At 38.8% G+C, this 15,540-nt stretch overlaps 1 protein-coding gene across 10 annotated transcripts in view; it reads left to right on the top strand.

The window, feature by feature from the left end:
- LOC100550231 (DGAT1/2-independent enzyme synthesizing storage lipids) overlaps positions 1-15,540 on the top strand; it is a 43,027-nt gene that overhangs the window by 15,971 nt on the left and 11,516 nt on the right. For 3 of the 10 annotated variants that reach the window (XM_085221125.1, XM_085221126.1, XM_085221119.1), the window contains 2 exons: positions 710-849; positions 2,540-4,861. In XM_085221125.1, the coding sequence (XP_085077251.1) occupies positions 710-849; positions 2,540-2,644 (245 nt within the window). In that variant the 3' untranslated portion in view covers positions 2,645-4,861. Of the gene's footprint in view, positions 1-709; positions 850-1,753; positions 1,850-2,539; positions 4,862-10,220; positions 11,187-11,212; positions 11,472-12,360; positions 14,841-15,540 lie in introns of those variants that run through there. The other 7 variants (XR_014882510.1, XR_014882509.1, XM_085221123.1 and 4 more) reach the window with 5 other exon arrangements.

The raw sequence follows: 15,540 nt of genomic DNA, 5'->3' as shown, positions 1-15,540 counted from the left end.
ATCTTATCTTTTTAATATAAGGGAAAATTAGCACCCATTTTATAAGAATGCTGTTCTGGTAGTGTTTAGGATAGATGCTTAGGAAGTGACCTGAGGAAGAACTACCCTCATAAAGCTGATGGAAATACCAGTTTTTCTTCTGTTTGTTTTCTTCTCCTCTTTTCGTAGTGTTTCACTCTAACCAGTGCGTGATCTCAAAGAGCAATTCAGTATTTAGCATGACTGCCTTTTTGGTACATAAGACTTTTTCTGATCCTTTAGACCTCAGTGGGACTGAACAAAACAGTCTTGTACTAATAACAGTTTGGTGGGCTAACCTGTAAAATTAGCTAAATGGTAACATGTATTGGGTAGTATTCCCAGTTACATCCCTATAGAGCTACTGAGTTATCCTCTGCTTTAATCTCTTTGCAGCTATTCTTTGGGGGAGATGTTTCACTCTAAGTGAGTTTGGAAGCAAGTCTTTTGTTAGTGTTAATGCAGCCTTTGGGAAATGAAAGCCAAGAGTAGAACAGTACTTTAGATGACATGCTTGAGATTCTGGGTCATGGGCTGGATTACTCAACAAGCCAGTTTCAGTTTTAAAACATGATGAAAAAATATTGCAGAGTAATCTCAGTCTCTTTTTCCCCTTCCTTTCCTTTATTTCTCCCCTACTCCTTTTGTTCTCTTTTCCGTCCCGTCCTCCCTATTTTTTTTTTAACCTTAGAAATACTTAGGAAGCTGTATGAACGTATTAGATTGCCAGTTGTTCCTATGTATGGCTGGTTTCCAGTCAAGCTTCGTACGTTTATTGGAGAACCCATTCCGTATGATCCAAATATAACTGCTGAGGAACTGACTGCGAAGGTAAGATAGATATACATGTAAATATATTTCTAAAATATTGACTATTCTGATCAAAAACACTAAAATATTCTTGTCTGGATAATGATTTCTGCCATGAAGGTAGTTGAAATTGATAGAATTGTGCTAAACTTTGGACCTGCTTAACTTCCAGTGCCCCTCTTCAATGCTGTCTTTTATTACTACATCTTGCAAATGTTCCTGGCCTTTTAATGTCAATCCTGTGCTCTTTATTTGCTTCAAGAAACATCTTGCTTTAGAGATTAAGGAAGTTCAGTCACCCCAGAGTACCCTGGGGTGGTTTAAAAAAACACATCATGTTCAGTTCACCCAAGGAAAGTGTTTCTAGATAATTTAAAAAGTTACCAGTGAACTCTTTCAACTATAGCAAATCTGTGGCCACAGTCTGATATTCCATAAAAAAACCCAAAAACAATAAAAGCCATGTAATTTCATGGTTTTGAAAGTCTATTTCAATTTCCGTTTCCTCCAACTTCTCTCCCAAGAAATTTATTTTAGAATATTAACTTCCTTCAGATTTAGGTGGTTTGTTAATTGTGAGGTCCTCATATTCATTCAGCTTATCAGCAGATTTCACAGCACAGAGATACAAGTCAGGTAAGTGTGGGTGTGGAGCAGTCAGACTGAGGCAGCCAAAACAGCCGTGTTTGAAAGCTTCACAGGGGATCATTTTTTTCATTCTGAAAGCTTCGCCCAACAGAAAGGGATTTTTATTTTTGACCACGCAAGTATCGATTCAATTGTCTGTCATCACCTGCTTATCTTCTGATTAGATCTCTGCAAAATGAAATCTTTAAATGTCTGCATTGCCTTGTTTGTGGAGAACTGAGTGCATCTTTTGGGAGTTCAGTCTGACAGAGCCTCTTAAAGAAGTGCTGGTTTGCAGGAGGAAGGTGTTTGAATCACTTGCTGCCGTGCTTTACTTTTGAACCTGTACCAAGGATCACTTTTCTCCTTGTTGAACGCTGGTTTTCCAAAGCAAGTAGGTCGCTGTTCTGTCTCTGGCCTTAAGAGTCTAACAGTCTGTGCTCCTGTAGGCAAAACAGAAAAGTTACTGTTACTTGATCCTAACTTTTACTTACTGCTATGTTTTTCAGTGTTCCTCACTGAGCTATTATATAACAGAATGGCTGCTATTAACTTCTTGGCCTGCAACATTTCTGAGTGAAAGTACTGTCGATAGGCAGTATTTTAGCTGTGATCTAAGCAGACTTTACTGGACCAGCTACTTCAGGGGACTTACATGCAGCCAAGACACAGTTGTGTTTCCAGTGCTGCTTCTGAGTTAGCATAGAAGCAAGGTTCCTACATACTGAAAGAGTATTACTGATGCAAACTTGGGCATAGACAGTAGTTTCAGGGTTGTAGTAGTATACAGATACTGACATACATTATAGATTTAGATCTCTTTGGTAGTTTACTTCATCATCATTTTACTATTGCGTGTCACTAATAGAGCTTGTGAACACAGCTACCAGAGATAAAAGTTAATTGTTTTCTGGTTTGTTTCCTAGCAATAATCCCACAGACACATCACGTGGGCTGAAATAACACTGAAAACTGTGTTGTCTATTTGCAGAAGTTCTCCAATGTAAAGATGAAAAGATCCTAGAAATTATGTTAATGCATGAACAACGTAAAGATGACCCCAAACTTTTCTCTTTCCTTGCAGACAAAAGCAGCACTCCAGGCTCTAATAGCCAAACATCAGAAAATACCAGGAAATATACTGAGGGCTTTAATGGAACGATTTCAAACACGACAGAAAGAAGACTAAGGTCTTCTGAGTAAGCTACTATTTAGTTATGATATTCTTAAAGTCATATTAATAACTTATTAATTTTTCCAATAATAGTTTTTAAATACTGTCCTAATGATGCTGTTGTATATTTTAAGATGAGACACTTTTCCCCTGTCCAGTACCAGGCTTGGAAAGCACAAACTTTAAGTATTTCCTAATGAGGTAAACTTAACTCTTGACAAGTGCATTCCTACATTGAAAATGTTTATGCAAAAATGACGCTGCACGTCTTTATATGTTCATTTTCTTGTATTTCTTTTTTCCTTCTATTTCTTTTCACACCCCTCCCCCCAGTCCCATAGTTGCTGCTTAACCTGGATGTTAGATCCGCTATAGAGCTAAAGTCTCACTTTTAATCATTACCACTGCAACTAGCTTTTGTAGGCCAGGTTAACTGCAACTGTTTTCATCAGTAAAATCTTTCTTCAGGTTGTTACTTCCATGCTGCTCAAAAATCTGTTGCTGACAGAAGCAGTTAACTTTCAGTGGCCTGCAGAACCACTATCTATGCCTGTAAAACCTCAGATGGAAAATGTTCCATTTTACTGGGTTTGCTCAGAAAGTATTTGCATGAGTAGAGAGTGAAAGAACTGCAGTGAACAAAGCAGATCTGTTACAGAAACCACTCTGGAGTCTAGAGTGAATCACCACCCTGCAGCTTGGCCACTGTTTCAAGCTGATCCATAATGGATATTTACCCTCATGTATAGTGCTGTCAGTGATTGAATAATCAGTGATTCTAAATCTGCAGGTTCTCCTTTGAACAAATGAACCAAGCACTTACATTTTAAGAAATGGAAATAAGATTAGTATTTAGTAACACAAGCTCAGAATGCTTTATTGTAAAGGAAACTAAGAATGAATACAATGCTCCTTTAAAAAGCGATAATTCTTTGAAAAACAAGGTGCACATATATATATGTGTGTGTATATATATGTGTGTGTGTGTATATATATATATATAGTTAACTGTTAAACCTCCATATTTTTCAAACATAGTTTTTATATAAGTTGTTAAATCAGACTTGAGAGGGAAACTGTATACTTTAAGTATAAACAATTGAATGAACAGGAACGAGTTGTAGAGTTGGGCTTTTGTGCACTTACAGTAAATTATTTTTTTTTTCCTTGAACTAAAACCTGCATTTTTACTGTCAAGATAAAAAATGTCTGAAATGTTTCCTCTGATTGGCAGCAAGCATAACCTACAGTCCTTAAATTAGTAACTGAGAATGCTTTATTTTTGGGATGATGATTTATTCCTTAAAGAAAGCCAAAAAAGGTTTTTCTTTTATTTTGTGATTTCTTTTCAATAGTGTTGGGTTTTGACTTTTTCTTAAAAAAAACAAATGAACAAAAAACCCAACTTTAAAAAAAAAAAAAAAAAAAAAAAGTAGTTGTATTCAAATTAGTATCTATTTCCCTAAACTCTTGAGCACATGCTCTGGTTTACTCTCCTTAAACTGAACAACAGTGGGATTACATAACTGCATGTGGATGATAGCCTACATTAGAATAACATCACAGTATGAAGTGATATTCTTAGAGTCTATGGCTTAAGAAACCCCAAAAGATTACTTGTTTTATAATGTTACTTAATACCAAAAGCCTTTTGTGTGGTGCTGAATTAAGTTTTTTGAAGCTTGGGTAAGAATCATGTTATATTAAAGCAAATGCCCATTCTGAAGCTCTGAAAATGATTTAGATTTTATTTAAAGGCAAGATTATCCTTCAACTTCAGAACACTTTATTTCAAAAACATAGTGTTAACATTGTGTATCATTAAAACTGATAATGCCAAGACACTGCATTGGAGTGAAACATAGGTATGACTTTATTTTTAATGTCTGTCGTGAGGAAAATGTTCTTCTGTGTTGTGAAATTCTCAAAGGCAGCTGAACAAAACTAAACATTGAAGTTGTGTGTATGTAAAAGAAAACTCAGACAAAAAGATTCCAGTATGAATGAATGTACCTTTTGTGATCAGAGACTTTGTAAAAAATTTGTTTTGCTAAATGTTGGATGTTTGATGCAATTTTTCTCCCTTTAAGTATTGGAAGATGAGTATGACAAATGAAGGACAGTATTGGTACTCTTTAAGTGTTCATATTTGTATAGGCCTTTCATATTTATTTCTATATATAAAATTGGTTAGAAGACACTTTTCAAATAAAATTGACAGTTGGAACAGGCTCTGAGGTTTCATGTTGTGTTTGAACTAAACAAAATTATTCATGGCCTGCACTGTTGAACCTTTAGGGGTTTTGAGGTATTTGTAATATCCTTGGAAAGCCATTCCTGCCTAGTATCTGAATAAGGGGTGGAAGAATCCAAGCCCACGAAGGAATGAATTAAAGAAATTAGTAATTCAGACAACAATGGAAAATGGGACAAAAGTCGTGTAAGAAATAAGGTCTGAATTCTAATAGTTGTATTCAATTCTGCAGGAGGCCTTACGAGGCACTGCAATACCACTGTGGTTACATTTAAGGTCCCATAAGTCATGAGTAAGTCATAAATACTGACCAATAAGATTTATTTGTACATATTGAGTGTTTAAATGATTATCTACAATTTTTCATTGGAAAAGGGAGGCAGATCTGTAGACTTGTACAAATAGATTGGAGTCTTTTTAGCTGATTTAGTTTACTGTGTGTTAGGCATAATTATTTAAAAGAAATTTTCAAAGCATTAGACTAGAGCACTAATTAACCGATTAGCCTTTGGATAGACTGAAGACTTTCCAGGTTTCTCTCTGGAAACAGCACAACCAGGATGTACTTTTTTAAAAGATTGTTTGGAAGCAGAGATGGAACAACTATGGTATTTGTCATTATTTCTCAGCAAGATAACAAGCCTCCTACCGGCCAGTTTACTGTCCTGTTGTGTAATAGCAGAGCTCAGCCTGAACATCTATTATTAGGATGCTTTCCTATGAAATTAATCACTGCAAATACAAAGAGAGCACTTAATCAGCGTTGTCAGCACAGTTGTGTGGTTCATCTTGTATACTCGTACGGCAAATCCAATATCACTATGTTACACTCTGAAGAGAAAGATACAACTGTGGTGACACTTCAGTCAGCTCTGCAGTGCTTAATCCCTATTAAATCTGTCATAAACACTAACTTGGCTTTTTTTATATTATTTTTGCACAAAAAAAGAGTATCAAAAGTAATTGTGCATGGAATTGCTGTATCAGCATTACCACAGAAAACAAGGTAAGAAAGGTAATCACCGAAACATTTCTGCTGTAACTTCATGAAGCTGTCTGATGTCACTTATATTCTCAGTTCTGTTGACTTTGTGACTACAAAGGTCTTCAACAATACAGATCAGTGATGCTAGTACTTTTTTCATTATTTTTTTTTTACCCAAAAAATGAGTGGTCTCAAAGCAAATTACTCTTCTCATCAAATAACTGGGTTATTTGCAGTATTTGCTTGCCTGCTTTTATTAAATAGTTTTGTTTTGCACAGACTACTAGTATCTTGACTTTTGGTCACTACATCCATTGAGCTCATGTCACATGTTCCTTCCTAAAACCTCTTTAAATTCTTGTAGTGATCTCTCCATGTCAGAAAATTGATCAATTAAAACATGTAATAGACTTCCAAATTGTAGGATGTATTTGTTTTTAAACAGACTTTACTATACTTTGTCTCCTTTCTGTGTGTGAAACATTTCATGTAGTTGGGATGCCATTTGGAATTAACATCAGGCTGCACATACAAGGTAAAGGCAGTATTTTTCTCCCCTTCTATGAAGCTGAATCAGCTGCTATAGAGCAGAACCTATTCTATCAGGTTTTGTGTTATAGTCACCACACTTAAACAAGACCATTTAATTTCACTTAGGTATTTCTGTCTAACACACACAGTAAACCGTGTCTAGTATCCTAGACTGAGTTTTTCTTTCTTACTTTTTTGCTAATATTGGTTTCAGGTGTTGAGTCTTTGCTTGTGCTCAGAGTAGCTCCAGACTTTCTTCGGCTACTACTTACACAGGAACAAAAATATAAAACCCAATAGGCATTTGTTAGTTCTCTTTTTGATCTATTTGAAGTCTACCAAAAATACCTAGAAGTGTTTCTGAGCTTCTGTTGCAACCTTTGTAATAGAACTGCCAGCTCTGTGGGTGTTTCTTTAATGGTCAGATTTCCTTAGAGTATGAAAACTACCTTTCTAATGGATCAACCAGAATTTGGAAGTGCTCTGTCCCTTCTGAAATGGATTAGTTTTCTGTTGTCTATTGTAGACTGGATTAATTTTCTAAGCAGGCTAGCACAGCAGTCAAAGGCTTGCTTGGCTGATTTTTTTTTTTTTTTTTTTTTTTTTTTCCCCCCTTCTTTTGGCTGCAGATTTTCACATTCCAGACAAACTTGTTGGCATGTTGATCTTGCTTTGTGAGAACAAACTTGAGAGAAGAGGCTTCTTGTAATTTGGCCCAGTCTCTGGAGGCAGTAATGAAAAATGTAAAATGACCCACAAATGAAAAAATTACACTCTGACTCCAAACTAATTCTGGAATGCTAATTCTGGACAATCTTGAGTCAGATTTCATAGAAATAAAACTGCCTTGCCCTTTTTAATCCTTGCAAAGACCTGCTGCTGGCAGCTCTGGTGTTTCCAAGGCTAATCTTGCCATCTGAGTTGAGCAATCGTGGGGAACTTTTGGATGAAGCATTCTCAGGAGAGGTGTTCAACAGTCCTGAAGCCTGTTGGGAGCATGCTACAAAACAATAAACTGTAGTGGAAGATGGCTAGTAGTCAGTCCCATACAGTAGATTTATTCATCTGGCAATAGGACATCAAGGATAGCTGTAGCCCACTGAAATCCAGCAATCAAGCATGCTTTCTACCAAATTCCTCTCTCCACCAGTAGTGTTCAGTGGCTCAAGTATCCTCAGCTATCTTCCTTAGATACAGCTTAACGGACACTAGAAATTATGCTGGGGAGCTGATTCAGTCAATTTCCAGTCTTTGTGCACATCTTACCACTACACTTAATGATTCTCCTAAGAGCAAACCCTACAAGGGAAGCCTTCTGACAATTAAAAAAGCTTTATATAAAAGAGCCTCTAGTACTTTGTGTTATATGTATGGTATCCACAAATACTATTTTTGGGAGGTGATAAGGTTTCTGCATTGCAGCTATGATAGATGAACTAGCAGAGCTCTTAACACTGTGCAAGTTATTCAACCCTTCTGGTGGAACATTTGGGTTGGTTGGGACCTGAAGTTGTGCTGACCTCACCACTTTCAGCTTGCTTTGGTTACTCTGTGCCCAGTGCCTCTAAATTTCCTTAGCTCTGCAGAGCTTTCCTTGTGTTACTGGATGTATGGTTTGGCAAACCATTGGAAGTTTGCTTTTGTTGCTGTCTGCTGAAAGGTACAGAGAACTCAGCATGTAGGCAGCTAAGCACCTACCAGTGTGCAGCAATGCGTGTAACAGAGCAGTGGGAGGAGAGAGATGACCTAAAAGAGCAGATAGAAAATCACAGCCAGCAGAGTGCATTAATCTCTCTCTTTTTTAAAAATTAATTTTTTGTTTTGTTTTGTTTTATTTGTTTCTTGCTTCTTAACTTCTTCTGACCATTAGTGGCTACATGACCAGCTACTAGCTAATCTTACTACTTACTCAGCACCGTGTCTATGTTTGTGTGTGCATGATCCCATTTCTTCTGTGTAAACAGGAACCTGGAACTTCAGCTGCTGTTGCAAGAGAAACAGCAGGCCATTATTATTCTATCTACCTGCTGCTTTGAGAATGTCAAGATGATATCTTTCATTCTTGCTTTGTCATTATTCTGCTTAATCATTTTTTATCAGTCTATGGACTAAGTAGTTTCTGTAGATGTGCTGATTTTTAATAGAACTTCTCTTCAAATCAGGCAGCAAAACATGAGGTGTACCATGACAGCAAAAAAATAGGTGGTTCCTAGAGCCCAAGTTTCAGATGTTCACACAGATTTCCTACAGTGTGGGAGCTAACTGTATAGAATTTTTTTTTTTTTTTTTTTTGTCAGCTGGAAGTTACACCTCTGGAGGATTTGGGCCCCATTTTCAATTTCTAAAATGGACAGCATCCACATTAGCAGCGTACTCGCACTCAGACAAATGAAGCCTGGAATGCTCAGGACCCAAAGCAGCATTGCCACTTCAACAAATATTTCCAATACTGATTATCCTGAGCTCCAGAGTAACACACAAAGGAACAGCAGGTTTGACAATGGGGGAAACACACATACTCACAAAACACACAAATATAGGGGATTGTGAGCTACCAATTTCACCCGGAGAAAGGGGAGACCACTTTAAAAAGACCAATACTCTTTTTTGGGGTTGTTCTTCAGAAGGAGTTTTGTCTTCTTGGCAAGCTGTCCTGTTTCACCAATTGCTCGTGCTTTCCAGGCAGTGTGCCAAATAAGAGATGACAGAGGAGACATGAAGAAGGGAAACATACAAACCTGTAGTATCAGCTTTTTGTGGCAAGATGAGGATGTGCTACCTCCAATTCAATCAGATTTGATAATAAGTTACTGGGAACAGTAGCTCCTCTTTTGCAGCTGGGGAGAGTAAAAGACTTTTGGCTGTACATCAGTAGGCTGCATCAAGAGAAGGTGGAAGTGATTCATCCAATGTAAATGCGCTGCTGCTGGGGTGGAGTGAAATCAATTTGAAGAAGTTCAGCAGGTGGTGGCAGCTCGTTGAAGTAAATAAATCAAGTGAAGGAAACGTGACTATTCCCAGATAATTCATATGCTGGTAATCAAAGTTTCTCTTTCTGAGATCCCGTACTGCTCTGTGCATGTGCTGGATTTACCTTTTCTTGAAGTGGAAAAAGCTTAAAGTTGATTACTGCCAACAATTCACTGGCCTTACAAGAACCCATGAGAAATGAAAACTTGATCCCACATGGGGCTGAGTTATTTTCTTTGCTTTTTGTCCTTTCATTTTTGTCCTTACAATTTGCACCTTTGCTTAGCAAGCAGTGTTGTCCCTCACCAATTTCTGCTGCCCCCGGCACTGAAATGGATTAATATTCAGCAGCAATTCTTAAGTTTGAAAAGCTGTAAAATGCAAGATGGCTTAGTGTTGCTCAGATATTGCAGTTGTTCCTGTTTTTAAGATGAAAAAAAAACAAACAAACTTGTTTTATACTCCCAATCTGCAAAGACCTTTGCCTTCTGGATGCTTGTTTCACACTTATCAATACAAAACCAATAACTGCTAGCATGGAATGAAAACCAATACTGCATTGCCTTTGCAGGCATCTAAGGACAAACAAAGGAAGGATCTTTGCATGGGGAAGTTTACAGTGTGAACATTTTGCCTTTTTTTTTTTTTGACTTTTATTTTTCCCTCAGGCATATTGGCTGAAAGTTTGCAGCCAGTGTTTCTGATGTCAGAAACAATGAGGGCATAAGAATTTAAAAGCGTTGTTGCCTTGGCGTGAATGGAAAACTGCTGAAGCAGAGGTTATTCCTCTGAATACTTCAGCTGAGCTTCTCTGGGCTTTAATACCAAATTCTGTTTTTGCATTCTGACAGGGCTCAGGAGAAGCTCCAGTTGGGGCTGCATACCAGTTAGAACAGCAGCGATGTGAAGTGGCACATAGGGAGCAAGTTATTCACACAGCTTGATATGGACTGAAAAAGGGGGGGACCTTTGCTGCCGAATAACTTAAATCTGGACATTTGGAGCCTGGAAATAACCAGGAGACAGCACACTGCCTCTCTATTTGTGGGCAACAGCTGGTGGTGTCCAGCTCCATTTCTCACTTTCCCCATCATGCCAAACAGGCTGCGTCTCTTCTCTGGCTGTCCTTTCTTCTGCGTGACTGGACCTGGACGCTTGCAACTTCACCTCTGGGCACCATGTCTTTGTGTATTTGTCCCTATATCAGGCAATTGTAAGAGAAATAACAAAGAGATCTTGAAACCAGAAGCTTCTCTTTTCTTCCTGCTGCACCAGGTGCCTGGTAAAGTAAACAAGTAAATCATCTATCAAGAGATCTGGCTTCCTGTGTGAATTCAAATGGCACCTCTTCAGAACTGCTTTTGAATTGAGATAGTAGATAATGCAGAGCAAATTATTGCTTCTGATAACTCAGGTTTCAGAGAAATGTCAGATGAATTCTTCAAGGCAAACTGTAATGAACAGAAGGCTTTTATGTTCTTCCAAGATTTTTTGTTTTTCTCTAAGGCTGCCCTGTTTTTTCTTCTTCATCCCTTAGAAAATAGGAGAGCTATGATCTCAAAATATGTTGCATGTGTGCACAGAAGAAAAAGTACTCTGAAAGATGAAAGTGCTACTGCACACTTCCCTTCCTACTTCAATTCTGCTTCAGGCAGAAATAGAAAGAGAGCACATTATCTCTGTGCACAGGAAGAAGCATCCTGTGGCATAGAATGCTGGTGAAATGAATTATCTATGCAAGAAAAGTTAATTAAAGAAGAGGTTTTGTGACATCTGTATTCTAAACAATATTAAAATAAGTTAAAGTTCAACTTTCTCATGTCCCACTTGTATGCTCTGCCAGGGGAATTCATACCGGACTGGAAATACATTGCAGTGACTTCTCAGCCAAAGCTCAGGGAGGGGTGTGTCATACCCAGATCATCAGCCCATTTCACCATGTAAACCAAGGCACACACTGGTTTGGACTGCTTCAGATCATGGATAAACATTCCCACAGCGCAACGTGCCTTTGTACAGTTCCATTGGGTTGAGTGGCAGGTAATGAATGAAGACCATCACCAGTGCTAATGTGCTCAGCAGGAGACACAAGAAACTTTCAGGTGGGCAGAAGCCACAGGTGACATCACATAGGTGATTGGGTAGCTGGATGGGACAGCAGCAGAAGCTTTCCTTTTGGTACCCTGCTTTGCAGCCCACATTTTAAGCTCGTAACATGATGAAGAGGAAAAGAAGGCAGCATGTCAGAGGTCCATCTGAGCTCTGAAAATGAATCTGGACAGCACTCTTTGGATCTTTCCAAGAACATTTCTTATTCAGTTGCAAATGTTGTGAAGATGTCTGATTCTAGTAATCTCTACAGGGAAGCCAAAGATGGAAATTTTGCTTTGTAATTCTTTCTGTAACAGAGCCTCATGGAGGTGCAAGGCAAGATAAATTACTTCATATGCTAGATTAATGCACCACTTCAATGAAATCCTGTTAGGGTGTTGATAAGAAACTTGGGAGATGCATCACCCAGCACAATCTATTAGTTATAGATTGGGATAAGGTGATGAGTCCAGACGTAAAAAACTACTAACAGTAGATAAATGGAATCGGATAGCTCTAACTTGAAAGATTTGGTAGGTCAGATATTAAAACAAAAGCCAACCTAGAGGCTAAACTTGACTAATTGGCTACAAGTCACGCATAGGAATTCATGTCACTTTAAAGGACAGGACCAAAAAGCACATTTATTCCAAATTGCCAGCACTGTGATGCCTGCTGTTGGCTGGGGCAGAGCTGCAACCCCTCGTTGAGCAGTAGAGCTTCTCACAGGAAACAAACCAGCCCATTCCCCTCCATCATACCCCAACACTGAACTTAAACTTCAACCTCGTTTTTCCCTTACAAGCTCATGAAACGTTGTGCTGTGTATACTGCTCACATGAAATTTCCTCATTTTTCATATATATTTTTAAATGCTATATTTTATTTCATTTTTTTTAGATATGATGATAAGTGAAGTGACATATCAAAGTCTGAGAATTTGCATGTCAGCACAAAAGACCCTGAGATGAAGCTGGGGGCAAACGCTGACACAGGATACCTACCAGACCACTCTGACCAACCAGAGGAACTGATCTGTGGGCAAGTTTCCTGCTGCTATCAAGACGTTGGTAGGACACTCCTGAGACCTCTAGCCAAATGCCACATAGGCACAAGGTAACCTCGTGGCATCTTTCCCACACTGCGCCGGCATGGAGGGCTGGAATCAAAATCACTGTGAGAAGCTGACAGCATTTGAAGTGAAGTCTCAGATGTAACAGATGGCAAGCACAGCCCCAAGCAAAAACAGATTCCCAAAGGAAAGCACAAAAACAAATACCAAACGGGCCTTTAAAGTAAATGAATAAACAAACAAACAAACAAAAAGAGAAAACCTTAAAGGGAAATTCTTGGAAAAGTTACAAAATCATCTGAGAGAAAAGAAAGATGGGTAGGAACAAATGTGCAATAAGGAAAGTGTGCTTTGCGTAATGCTGCCCACTCCATCTGAAGGAGCCTCCAGATGTTCCGTGTTATTCTCATGTGACTGCGAGTTGTGAAATAGCTGGTGTGCTGCAAAGTGAGAAAATCAACGCTGTGTTCTAGGCAGCCTCTGATATCAGGGGAACAGCAGAATTACTTATTTGGTAAAATCTGCTTCAGAGCAAGTTTCAGAATTAGCTCATCACTCACAACAACACCTTTTACAAGTCGATGTGAGTTGTCTCCTCGGGAAAAAGCAGCTGGCAGATGCAGCAGTCAAAACCTATTTTTCCAAAAGCAGCCTCTAATCTGAACATAGAGACACTGTGAGTATTCAGTCTGAAAAACAAGGGCTGCATTTTTCAGAGCTGCTGAGCATTGCTGGGTGCTGTCTAAGAGTGCTGGAACTGCAAGCCCTGACCACCCTCCAGAATGATGCCAGAGCAAGCTCCAGCTGAACCACTCATACCCCACAGACATCATTGCCCAGTGACTTTTTGTTGCTGACTGCAGGTGGAAACAAGCATCCCTCCTGTGCACGTTGCAAGCCCAAAGCCTCAATGACAATCTAAGTCAGAAATAGATGGAGACAACCAACAGGAAACGCAGATGCTTCTGGCACCAGGCCCATGCTCAGACAACCTTCCCCTTAATTTTATTGAGACTTTTTTTTTTTTTTGGTGCAGCAGTGGAATTGATCAAATTCCAAGTCTGTACTAACTTTAGAGATACCAAAAATTTAAAATCAATATAAGGTTAGCTTGCTTAAAACTTTGGGACTGCTTGGAGAAGAATCGCGGGATTCCATATATCAGTAATAATCCGTTTGCTCACTTTCCTTATTTATAATAATAGAGTACATAAGCTTATCCTTCCACGTTTTGAGACAATATTGTTGAATTGCTGTCTCTCTCTGAGCTGATCTGCTTGGTTAACAATGCACATATGGCAGTAGCACAATGGTTGGTAACACTTACTGTGCTTATTGGTGTGCTCAGGGCAGTACAGCTTATGCTCACAGCACTTAATTAGAACCTGACTGAAAAGAAATGGCTTGATTGCTGGAAGACCCACTAGGTATAAGTCTTCAGTTTTGTATATAGTATCCTATGAATGAGAAATCTTTCCAAGTGGGAAAAATTGAGTGCTTAAGAATGAATGCAAAGTCTACAATATGCATGAGCAGGTGTGTCTGACCACAGGTCTGAACTGCTGCCACAGCAAACAAACTGTACAATATAGCACTTTCCTATTTTTCTGTCTCATTTCTACAGCACAGAATTTAGTGAAGAGATGTGTTTTATAACTGTGCAGTACACAGGAAAAGAACTGTCCATCTCTGTTCAGCCTGTCCAAGATTCCCATTGCGGTGGTAGGAAGATACAGCTCCCTCCCATACAAACGGGTCTGTGTGTACTTTCTGAGCTATGTTAACTGAGTGAATGTAGTGTTAATTACATATGAACTAAGTAGGGAAAAAACATACTTGGATAATTTTGCCAAGGCACTTGGGGCTTTTATTACCAAGTCTCTATATTTAGTTTATCAGCATGTTTTTCTACAGGAACCACAGCCATTTTTCTCTCTCTCTCTTTTTTTTTTTTAAAGTCAGGGGAGGTGAGAACTGCTCTGAATTAGCACTGTTCAAGCAGCCTGTAAAAAATTCTCTACTTCTTTCCTTTGTTAAGAATCTATTTAAAATGTCTGCTATCATTGTTTAGCTTAAAAAGAAACTGCTTTGCTTCTTACATCTCACAAGCTTACATTAAAAGCATCCAGGAGAAGGCTTTTGCATCAGTGGTCAATAATGTGCCTAAAAAATATGTCAATTCAATCCCTTTTACCCCAGGGTATGTAGTCCCACACCATGGCAGCTACTCACCCACTTAATGCTCCTTTACCTTTACCACCAATTATAAAATTATGGGATATCATCAAATGAACTTTCCAGTATCCAAGATTGTGGCTTTGATGTCTTCTGTGCCTGATTCACATGATTGGTTAAGAAAGTTATTTATGAGCGTGTTTCTTTCTGGTGGTTTGTGTGTGTGTGTGTGTGTGTGTGTGTGTGTGTGTGTGTGGTTTTGTTTGTTTCTTTGATGGGGATTTGCAGGGTTACAGAGACTGAGGATTTATAACTTTTGTGAATAACTCTTGTGAAATAGGGCAGTTACCAGTTATGTTGCTGGAGTGCTCCTCCTTCCATTGCACTTTGCCAATCTACAATAACAAACTGCTTTATCTTTAGCCATACTACAAGATATGTAGTCAACAAATGCAAATTCAGTTACCCGTGGTATATCTCTGTCTAGGTAGATAGTAGATAGATCTTTCCTTTCTCTGAACTCACAGTACTTATTTAGTGCTTGATGGATTGTTTTCCCTGGTCTCTCTTTCTTGGTCACCTCAGATAGGCCACGAAGAACCATATAAGAAGGAGTGGGGGCATGGCTAAGGGACAGAAGGGTTGATGGGTTTGGGTACTGTCCTTCCTTGCACAAACTCCTGGTGCTGTTTGGGGTGGCATTACATGCCCAAATGTAGCAATGAAGTCCTGGAGGGGTATTAAGACCATTGGAAGAGCTGCCAAAATCAGAATAACTTGTGTAATAACCTAATAATTAAAGCACTTGTCCAAGAGGCAGGTGGAGAAGAAAC

The sequence above is a fragment of the Meleagris gallopavo genome, chromosome 3 (assembly GCF_905368555.1).
Source record: "Meleagris gallopavo chromosome 3, MGAL_WU_HG_1.1, whole genome shotgun sequence".
NCBI classification, from domain to species: domain Eukaryota; kingdom Metazoa; phylum Chordata; class Aves; order Galliformes; family Phasianidae; genus Meleagris; species Meleagris gallopavo.
This window is presented reverse-complemented; position numbering and strand designations above follow the sequence as displayed.